This window comes from Calypte anna, chromosome 10 (assembly GCF_003957555.1).
Source record: "Calypte anna isolate BGI_N300 chromosome 10, bCalAnn1_v1.p, whole genome shotgun sequence".
Lineage (NCBI taxonomy): Eukaryota > Metazoa > Chordata > Aves > Apodiformes > Trochilidae > Calypte > Calypte anna.
In genome coordinates this window covers 14,023,162-14,033,624 of record NC_044256.1, presented here as the reverse complement: position 1 = coordinate 14,033,624, position 10,463 = coordinate 14,023,162, and the positions used below count along the sequence as shown (strand labels likewise).

The window sequence follows — 10,463 nt, the reverse complement described above, 5'->3', positions numbered from 1 at the left end:
CACAGTGCTGAGGGGAATCACACGCCTCTTGCAAAACAGACAAACTGGGAAAGAAGGCGTCACTGAACAAGAACATGGTACAATGGGTGGGTTTGTTATGGACAAGCCAAGACTTATCAGACCCACCAGTGTAACAGCAACATGTCCAAGGAGAAGCTGTTAACCTTGTTCACCAGTAACCATGAAACAGCTGAGGTGCTTGGATGTCCCATCCCCAGGTCAGCAGAAAAGCAGATGAAGATGCCCCCTTCTCACCCACCTGGATCTGGCATAGGAATGGCACCAACACCACCAGTCTATGTCTATCACACTGGAAGCTTGAGTTTTATGCTTCTTGCACTATGCTGCTCCACTCACACCCTAATTAGGGGAAGAAAACAGGGCAAAGATCCCCTGTGGGCCCCAAATGAACCATTTCCAAGAGCTGTGCTGCAGAGTTTCACCAGAAATAACACAAAAAAGTAGAAATTTATACTCAAAGACCTGTCAGGCCTCCCTAGCAAGCTACTGTGGCACACTTGAACTACTCTCATTATGAAAAGTTAATTAGCAGAACATCAGGGATAGATGTAAATTACAGAGTGACAGATTTAAGGAAGAGGTTTACTAGCCAGAAGAAAAACATAGAAGAAATAGAAAAGAAGTAAATCGCAGGGCAATCTAAGGGGTTTTTTTTGTTTTTTTTTTTCCCCTGATGAAGTTAAAGCAGATGAAAAACACTCATCCTGCTTCCCCATGAGACCCTGGTTGGCAGGGAGAGGGGATGCTCTGCAGGATGAGGCCAAACACAGTGCCTGGTTCCCTCTGGAAGACTAGTGATTTTGTTGTTGTATGGCTCATCCCACCACAACAAGTCACAGTCTGCCCTAGGGCGCGTGGCCTCTCCAGCGACACCAAAGGCTCTGGGACAAGCTGGTGGCCGGGGCTGCCAAAATTTCCACTTCTGACCACCTCGGACGTTGTTTTTGTGAATGTCAGGAGTGAAGCAACGAGAGGTCGGTCTGAAACCCCCCCTTGCACCCATGCCCCAACCACCCCCTCCCCACAGCCCTGGGGAGCACCAGGAGGATGTAAACCCCTTGCTGCAGGGCTTCAACCCACTGCAGGAGCAAAGCTTTCCCAAAGGTCCTGGGGGAAGCAGGGCTGCCCAGAGGGTCAGCACCAAACCCCAGCAAACACACAGCAAAACGACAGCACGTTGGGGCGGGGATACCCTGCCGTGTATCCTTCCTACAAACCCATTACCTAGAGAGGTCCCATCCATCTGAGGTGGGAGATGAAAAGTCACGATCAGAAGCCCTTTCCTTTCCTTTCCTTTCCTTTCCTTTCCTTTCCTTTCCTTTCCTTTCCTTTCCTTTCCTTTCCTTTCCTTTCCTTTCCTTTCCTTCCCTTTCCTTCCCTTTCCTTCCCTTTCCTTCCCTTTCCTTCCCTTTCCTTCCCTTTCCTTCCCTTTCCCGCTATAACCGAGCTCCCTTTATAGCGGGCGGAGACCCCAGCACAGCCCGCCCCCTTTTATGCAAATAATCTGCGCCGCTCAGCCAATGAGCAGAGAGGGGGCGTGGCCACGACGGGACTTGCCCGGGCATGTGAGCGCGGTGGCTTCCGGGCGGGACACGTGGGAGCGGCGGCGACTCCGGGCGGTGCGTACCGGGGTTGGGGGGACACCAGGGGCCTGAGGGGAGCAATGGGGCGGGCAGGGGGCTGGGGGTCGGGTAATGAGGCGGGCAGGGGGCTGGGGTCGGCAGTGAGGGCCCGGGTTCTGGGCGGATAAGGCCCTAGGGGTACGCAGTGGGGAGGGGCAGGGGGCTACGGAGCGGTGAGGGGGTGAGAGGCTGAGAATGAGGCAGGAGGGGACTAAGTGAGGGCGTGGGGACAACCTGTCAGTGTCCCCCCTCCCGCTGTCCGGCCGCTCCTGCTTGTGCTGCCCACAGCGGGGTGGGGGGGCACACACTGGGACTCGGGGGTTTCCCGTGGGGTGTGTGCCCTTTTGGCTGCATGGCACTCATTCCCTCTGCCCGCTCCAGCAGGGATGCCTCCCGGCAAAGGGCAGATGACCCCGCCGCTGCCCACCCCAAAGGACACCGTGTCCACCTCCCAGGGCACCCATGGCCCTGCCGCGGGGGGCGGTGCTCAGCCCCCCAGCAGCAAGAAGAAAAGCCGCAAGCACCAGAGGTTTATGGAGCGCCGGGCACTGCTGGAGCAGAAGGGGTTGCTGGGCCGGCGCCTGGGCAGCCGGGCCACCGGGGCAGGGCCAGAGGCACGCAGCACGCTGACCAAGGCAGATGGCACCACAGCACCACGCTGCAGGAAGGTCCCCAAACTCAAACAGGTCGTCACCCCATCCCTGTCCCCATCCGCCTCTCCGGACAGCATCGCCAGGCATCACTCCATGCTGCTGTCCCAGGGGAACGGCAGCTCCAAGGGGGTGAGGACGTCCCCGCCGCTCCTGCGCCCGGGCAAGTACGTGGCCATCGACTGTGAGATGGTGGGCACGGGTCCTCAGGGCAGGCTGAGCGAGCTGGCACGCTGCTCCGTGGTGAACTATGAGGGGGATGTCATTTATGACAAGTACGTTCAGCCTGAGCTCCCCATCGTGGACTATCGGACACGCTGGAGTGGCATCACCAAGCAGCACATGAAGAATGCCATTCCCTTCAAGACTGCCCAGGCAGAGGTGAGGAAAAAGAGAGAAATTATAAAAAAATAAGAATGTTATGTGTTATCTGCTGGCTACAGATGGGGATATTTAGTGGCCTGTGCTGAGCTGCTCCAAGGCAGAGACACAAGGACAGGCAGGGAGTGACCAAAGCCATGCAGTGGGTTGTGCAGTTTACTTGCTACTGCTCCATTCGGGGAACATAAGTTAAAACTGAAAGAACTGAATTTGAACACAGAATAGCTTATTTATTCTTAAGTGGTGGGTTTTTTTGGGGCACCACATCTCACGCTTTCTGACGCTTCCAGATCCTGAAGATCTTGAAAGACAAGATTGTGGTAGGACACGCCATCCACAATGACTTCCAAGCCCTGAAGTACTTCCACCCTAAAGAGAGGACCCGAGACACCAGCCGGATCCCTGTGCTGAACCAAAAGGCTGGGCTACCTGGCAGGGCCAGTGTTTCACTCAAGAGCTTGGCCAGGCACTTGCTTCAGAAGAAGATCCAGGTAAGGATCAAGGTAGAAGCCTTGAGACAGGGAGCAGTTCCTGGGCTTGCTATGAGCTTGTGTGTTCACCCATCTCTGTGGGAGTTTTCTGTGAGATGGAGATGAACCTTGTTCATCCTGTGCTCATGGCTATGATCAAACTGGGGGAGCCCAGGACCTCCCAAACTGACTATTAAGCATCTCAGTGAAGAAGGGATGAGACCTGTGTCCTCCACAAAGCGTTCAGGAGATGCCTGCATCGAATCATTGTCATCTCCAAACCCCCCAGCATATGTGTCCTTCCCAGCAAACAGACAACGTGACCTGTGGGATTTTTGCCACCCCCTTTATCTGATGAGGCTTTTCCCCCTTTGCTTAGGTCGGCTGCAAGGGGCACTCATCGGTGGAGGACGCTCAGACAGCGATGGAGCTCTACAGACTGGTGGAGGTGCAGTGGGAGACAGAGCTGGCACATAGCCTGCCCCCCCAGCCCCCCAGCCCTGTCACAGACCCCACTGCAGACAGCAGACAGTACCTGGATGACCAGTACTGGCCTACAGACCTGATAGCAAGCCACCTGTGATGGGAGACAGCATCTCCTCCACATGTTTTTGGCTGTCCTGGTGCCTTCAGCTATTAAAAGTGGAGGTGGCTGCTGTCCTCCTTCCCCGGGGCTTGTGCCCCATGGGCTCTGCCTCGTCCCCAGCCCCGCTGAGGGCAGCAGTGCAGGGGAAGTCTGACACCCCCAGCCCTGCTCGGGGATGGAGAAGTGGTGACCCTTGAGCAGTGGTAATGTCCTGAAAAGAAATAAGCACTGAACACAGCTTCACTGTGTTCATGTGTCACTTGATGCTCGGGGATGAGCAGGGTCCTGGTGTCAGACTGGAGAAGCCTCCATGGGCATGCCATACCTGTGGTGGGGAGTTTGGGCACCTCCTTTGCTCTCTGTGAAGGGAGTGCCCTCATGCTGGGCAGGGGGCAAGGATTGAGATCTTACTGATGGTCAAAGGCTGCAAACCCTCTGTGGCCAGTTAAACAACCAGTTCCCTTCTTGCTTTCTTTGCACAGTGAAGCTCAAAAAGAAAATCTCAGTCTAATCAATGCCCAGGCTGGATAAGAGCATAGGATGCACTTAGCTTTAATTTGACTATTCACATAATTGTCCAATTCTGCATTAAAAATTGTTCTTGCTAAACCCATCTGTACGTGCTGCTTGATCTGGTCTGTCTGCTACCCTGGAGGGAGGTGGCGGGGAGGAGGTTGCCAAGGGGCTGCCCGTGTACCTGTACCTGGCATGCCACAGGGCTTTAAACCCTGCTGCAACCAGAGAAGGTGCTTTGAGTGGCCCAATGGTGGCTGGAGTTAGCAGTTCCCTGGAGTATGGGCAGGTCCTCTCTGCTCTGGGGACATTGCTGTGAAGGTGGGGATGGGGTGATCACTTGCAGCAGCTCTGCTCATGTGGCTGCACAGACGGACGCAGCTAGGTGTGGGCACCAGAGAAGAGTTTGGGGCTGGACATGGGGAATTGCACACTTCCTGAAGGAGCTAACAGCCACTATTATAGAAAAGTGCTTTTTTCTGCTGAGTGCTTCAAGGCTGAGGCCGCCCAGGTGTACCCCAGTCCCACTGCCCGGGCTGTGAGATGGGAGGGGATCCTTGGAGGGCTGCCAGCACCCTGGGGGCTTTCAGGAGTCTGGCTGCTCCTGGATGGCACTGAAATGGAGCTCGTCCTGCAGCTGAGCTCGATGGGTCCCAGGCCTGTGAGAGCTCATCCCAGCCTTGGGAAGCAGCCAAGGCATCGGGTGACGCAGGCACACCTGACGCACACAGCAGTGCCATTACCAGACATTTTGTCTTGTACTTCTCATCTTAACTCCTCCCTGCCCAGCAGAGGAAGCCAGGGACAGCCCAGAAATGCTTCAAAACTCATCAGATGTATTTAAAAAGCTCTGTCTGCCCGGTGGCCCAAGCACAACCATTTGCTGACAGAAATAACTGGGCTCAGGGGTGAGGCACTCTGCACCAAGCTTGTTAAGAAACATGACCCCACGGAGAGTCTTCCAACTCCTGCTCGTGCTAGTTTGTCCCCAGCATGTTCCAGTGAGCTGTAAACCAGCCAGCAGCACCCCCTGTGTGAGCCTCAGGCTGCAGCCGTGCAGTGTCAGCAGGACCTGGTGTGGCATGGGAGGGACCTGAACCCAACGGGGGTAGCACCCCAGGGAGGGGGTGTAGAGGAGCGCTGCTGGTGTAGGTTTTTCTGTTTCCTCCTCTGCTGTTTCCACTTCACCCAGGGTGGCAGGAGGGAAAGAAAACTGCAGGAGAGGTCAGCAAACTCACTATCAGAAGATGCTGGCATCTCAAAGCTGATACAGCAGTGCAGTTTTCTGCTCCTGGGAAAGCAGACCCGGAGGAAAGGCGCAGCAGGGACATGCTTTGCTCATGGTCATATAACCTGGACCACACAACTGCACCCACTTAGGGGTTCATGGGGAGCCTGCATGAGGCATGCCCTGGCTCCTGGGTTGTTTGTCCACCCGAATCCCCTCCTTTTTGTCCCCCCAGCCCACCCTCTCTCACTCACCACTTCAAAGATCTGACTTTCCTTAATCCAGGCAATGGCTCGGGTGCATTGAGGTGAGGCTGGAGAAAACTGCAGAAGGAGGTGGAAGACCACAAGGTGTTATCAGCCCATGACTCAGCCTTCCTTCCTATCAGCCAGTAGTGAGAGGACAGCCTAATTAGGGAAAAAATCGAAAGAAAAAAAAAAGTCCCATTTCTGAAGTCTTGACCATCCAAACATTTCAGTGAGACCCTTCTCCAAAAGTAAACCTGGGCTGGGCTCCAGGTAAGGGAGAGATTTCTCAAAGTCATCATCCCCTCTGGCCCAGGGCAACTTTTTCCCTGCCTGTCCACAGCTGTAGCTCCCCAGCCTGCCTGCACAGCTACTGAGCATCCTCCTGACAACACAGCCCCAGGGCTGCACAGTGGCAAAGGTGCTGGGTAAGTCCCTGGCTGCCTCCAGGACCTTGTGCCCATAATCACCACACTAATTTAGCCCTCCTGCTGAAATACCCCCCAAATTTGAAAGCAGCAACATGGCCCAAGGCTGGCTGCACTTCAGTGCTCACATCCTGCAAGCTTTGTTGCTGTATTGTGCTCTCCAGCTCTTGAGGAAGCTGAGAAGTAAATCGGAGAGGTCCATCCCCATTTACAGCACCTTTGAAAAGCTGGGAAAAAAAACCATCTTCTCTGCAGCCTTCAAGGGTCCCAAGGCAGGGTTACTGAAGAGCAAACCCACTTGTGATGATATATATGGTAGCAACCAGCTTGCTGACGAGGAAACCCCACCACGGACAACAGATGTGATAACAACAAACTCCCTGCCAAGAAAGCAATGTTTTCTCTGAGTAATCTGGATGGCAACTTTTATCCTGTTTGCACCTGGTGAACCCTTGAAGAGCTAATCAGGATTTTCACAGGTGTTTGTGAATATTCACCTCCATGCCAGGGAGCTGCTATGGCTGAGAGCAGCCAAGCTCTGCTGGTTCCTCATCCAGGCAGCCCACTGGTGCTCCTGCTGGGAGGGTGAGCACCCTTACACAGGTTGAGCATCTTTAGGCAGCTGAAGGAGAGCTGGGCTGGCTCACCATTTAAGCTAAATTTCTTGATAATTGAAGAATCTGCAGAAAACTCAGCCTGTCTCAACGACCTTGAACAATGATTAACTCAAACACAGGAATCCAGCAATGGGCTTTTTTATCAAAGGGAAAGCATTCGCAAATGAGTTTTTTCCAGCCAGCTGCAAGAGCAGGTAACTGATAAGTCCCTCATTGGAGTGGGGCTGAGCCAATGGGAGCCGATGGAAATGGCTTTTACTTCTGTCTAGCAACAGCTTCTCCTTGAGCTGCAGACACCAATTCAGTGCTTTTGGTGAGCTCCCCCCTTCCTGCCCTTCTGCTGCACAGAGGTTTCCATGGGGGACACTCAGAAACTGAGTTCTGTATGGATTGTCCATGGTTTCCTGCACATTCCAGTGACTATTCCTAACCTGCATGGCAAGAACTTTGCAGCTGTAAAAGAGGTGCTTGTCCCTATCTCGATCACATCACGGGGCTCTGCTTTTGCTAGGTTGGTTTCAGACACCCATAGGGTGCTTGCAATATCCCTGTTGCAATACAGCAGCTGTACCAGGAGACCCTCTGCCAGGGATGTTGTCTGACCCTCCTGCCCTGCATCACCAGCACCTGGCCATGGTCCAGATCCTGTCCCAGTTGCCAGAAGCTGTTGGTCACGGGGACCATGGCTAGGAAAGGCATTCCCTGATCCAACACCTGGTTTGCTTTCATGCTGGCTCTGTGACAGCATAGGTGGCTGAAGTGCTACATAAAACCCTGCATGTCAGGGTGGATCAGTGCCAGCACCTAATAACAGCTTGGAGCAAGCCCCTAATTTGGGGTGGTATGTCCCCTGTCTGTGGGAACACAGAGAGATGGTTTTCCCCATTTTCAGGCAGAGAGCAGAGATTTTACTTCAGTGATTTTTCCAGAGACCAAACCTGTCACGGCAGAGGGAGGAATTGGCCTCCTTGTGCCTCTGCCCCATCAGTGCCCCCCAGCCACCATCATCTCTTTCCTCTCTGCTCTGAGCATGAATTAGTAAGGAGAAAACTCACAGCCAGCTGTAAATTAAAATCTGAGGAGCCTTAATAACCTGTTTGGCCAGAAGGAGCAAAGAGGTGTGATGTGGAAATGAACAGGTACACCTGGCAGCCGTTCAGTGCTTCGGCTGGAGGGGGGGGTGTGCATGTGTGTGTGCGCACATGTGTGTGTGTGTGCACGTGTGTGTGCATGTGTGCACATGTGTGTGTGCATGTGTATGCACATGTGAGTGTGTGTGCACACGTGTGTGCATATGTTTGTGTGTGTGTGTGTGTGTGTGTGTGTGTGTGTGTGTGTGTTCGTGTGTGTGTGTGCAAGCAACCAGCACAGCCTCCTGGATTGGTTGCAAAACCCCTTCCCAACCAGCGCTGGGGCCCAGGGTGGCCTAGCAACAGCCTTTCCCTAATGAAAAACAAGCCACTTAAGCATCGTGACTGTCTGCAGATGAGAGGAAAAAGGCACCGTGATTCCCAGCTCGGCCCATCCTCCCCAGGGAACTGGCCCCAAGAGGGCTGCACAGGCTGTGCTGGATGGGCTGGGGTGGGTACCCCTGGGTCCCTGTGCCATGGGTGAGTTGGGTGCAGAGTGAGGGTTTGATGAAGGCAGAACACAAAGCCCCCAGAGAGAAACCTTGAGCTGTGGCTCCATTCCTCTGTGTGGGCAGCTTGGGTTCCAGGGTCACCTTCAGCATGGCAAGGGGACCCCTGCCACAGGCACCCCACAGCCCTGCACCCATGGGAGAAGCTGGGGTGCCAAGTGGCTGCTGAAAATGCCGGGTTTAGGGCAGGAGAGGTTTGTGGGGTGCAGTGCTGAGGGCGTATGGGGTGGCACCCAGCACCTCTGGATACAGGAGGAGCTGAGGGTTGGTCATCACTGTGGGCTTGTTCAGAGATACCACTTTCCGTTGTCCCTGCCCTGGCTTTCCTCCAACATCTGTCCAGAGAAAGGGGTTTCCTCCATGCCCAAGCACTGCATCATCCCAGGGAGCTTTGAGCTCAGGACCAGACTTGTTGCAATAGAGTTAATTCTTTATTAATTTTATTCTTTTCTTTCCCATACAAAAAACCAAAATATCATCTTTCCAATGCCACCTGACCAGGGCAGAGAAGCAAGTGTGGTATCCCCCAGGCCAACATCTCTTCTGCAATGGAGCGTGGTGAAGGCTCTTTGGGGGTTCTTGACAGAGAAAATTTTAAAAAAACAACTGGAGTATGGGGAAAGCACAAAACATGACTCTCCACGGCTCGGGACTGACTCCCTGGGGATCCTCCCCAGGGTTTCATTCCTTTTCTCCCTGTTCCAGGTTTGTGCAGCCCCGCTGTGCACTAGATGGTGCCCGCGGGCTGCTGGATCCTGCGTTATCCCTGCAGGCTGGGGATGGGACGGGACCCGGCTCTGTCCCGGGTTCCCAGGGTGTATTTCAGGCAGCACAAAAAGAGTGTGGTAGCCACTTACATGGCTCAATTAACTCCCTGCGTGTTTTGGGGGCTTGGGGTCTGGGTCCAGTAACACTGCCAAGCACTGTCCTATTCCCTGTATCCCGAGTCGATCTAAATTCTTCAGTGTTTTATATTTCTACCACTGTGAAGGTAGTTTACATGTTCCCAAAACAGGGAGAGAAGCAGGATGGGCAAAGAGGCAATGCCACAGTGAATGCATTTGAGTAAAATAGCAACTAACCACCCACAACCATCACCAAAAAAACACTTGCAGCTGTAGTTCTGCAGTTCCAGTGCAGTGAGGAAAGGGGAGGAACACAAGCTAAGACACAATAGTGTTACCAGGAGGATATTAATTCATTTAAAATTATAAATCAATAGGCATAGAGCAGCATTAGCTGTCTCCTGGTGGGCAGAGCAAGGGGAATTGATGAGGAATGGGTTTGAGTGGAGGGAGTTTTGCCTTTGGGCTTGCTTCTAAATGTGTCCCCCACCTCAGGCCCCTCCTTCGTTCCCCAGGGGATCCACTTCACCTCCTGTGCATTGCAATTGCTGCAGTAGGAACCTGTGGGCTCCACCAAGGGACCTCACCCTCTCACCAGGAGCCAGCACCAGGAATGAAGTCAGGGAAGAAACTGCCAGTCCCCAGCCCCTGGGTTGTCTTCTCAGGCAGGATTGGGATCAATCCTGGCTGCCTGCCTCTCCCAAGGATGGAAAACACTGGTGCCAGGACCCAGACACTACCTGGGCTGTCTCTCCAGCCCTGGGAGCAGGGCTGACCTGCTCAGCAGACCCCGATAAGGAGACCTTGTCAGCAGGAGCCTCATCAAATCTCCTTTCATGGGCAGCACAGAGGGTGGTTGTTCCCAGGGCCAAACCTCCCTCTCCTCCGCTCCTGTCGCGGGATGCTCAGCTGCTTAAAAACCCACTGAGCCCATGGCAAAGGAGGAGAGGTGGGAAGGGGGATTTAGGGCTGCCTATGGGGGTTTTGGGGAGAGGGCAGCAGCAAGGCAGGGCTGGAGCCGGCTGACGCCAGCCCCACTCTGCGGCCTGAGACCCTTCCAAGGGGCTGGCTGAGGGACAGATGTTCCCATTGTGCATCTTGGGAGCCTTCTTGGAAAACTCCAGCACTCCAGCAGCTTCGTTCCTCAAGCTGCCTTTTTAGCTCCAGCTTTTGAGTTGGTTTTTTTCTTTTCTTTTTTTTTTTTTTTTTTTTTCTCTT

General features: G+C 53.9%; 1 protein-coding gene across 2 annotated transcripts; it reads left to right on the top strand.

Moving 5' to 3' along the window:
- The first annotated feature begins 1,575 nt into the window (after positions 1 to 1,575).
- On the top strand, positions 1,576 to 4,343 carry AEN (apoptosis enhancing nuclease). Of its 2 annotated transcripts, none has more exons than XM_008492051.2 (4): positions 1,576 to 1,640; positions 2,028 to 2,674; positions 2,965 to 3,165; positions 3,524 to 4,343. In XM_008492051.2, exons 2-4 carry the CDS (start codon positions 2,030 to 2,032, stop codon positions 3,725 to 3,727), a joined length of 1,050 nt encoding a protein of 349 aa, XP_008490273.1. In that variant the 5' UTR covers positions 1,576 to 1,640; positions 2,028 to 2,029; the 3' UTR covers positions 3,728 to 4,343. The 2 variants fall into 2 exon arrangements, with proteins under 2 accessions (XP_008490273.1, XP_030313274.1); XM_030457414.1 differs by having other exon boundaries at positions 1,583 to 1,640; positions 2,025 to 2,674.
- Positions 4,344 to 10,463: the final 6,120 nt, after the last annotated feature.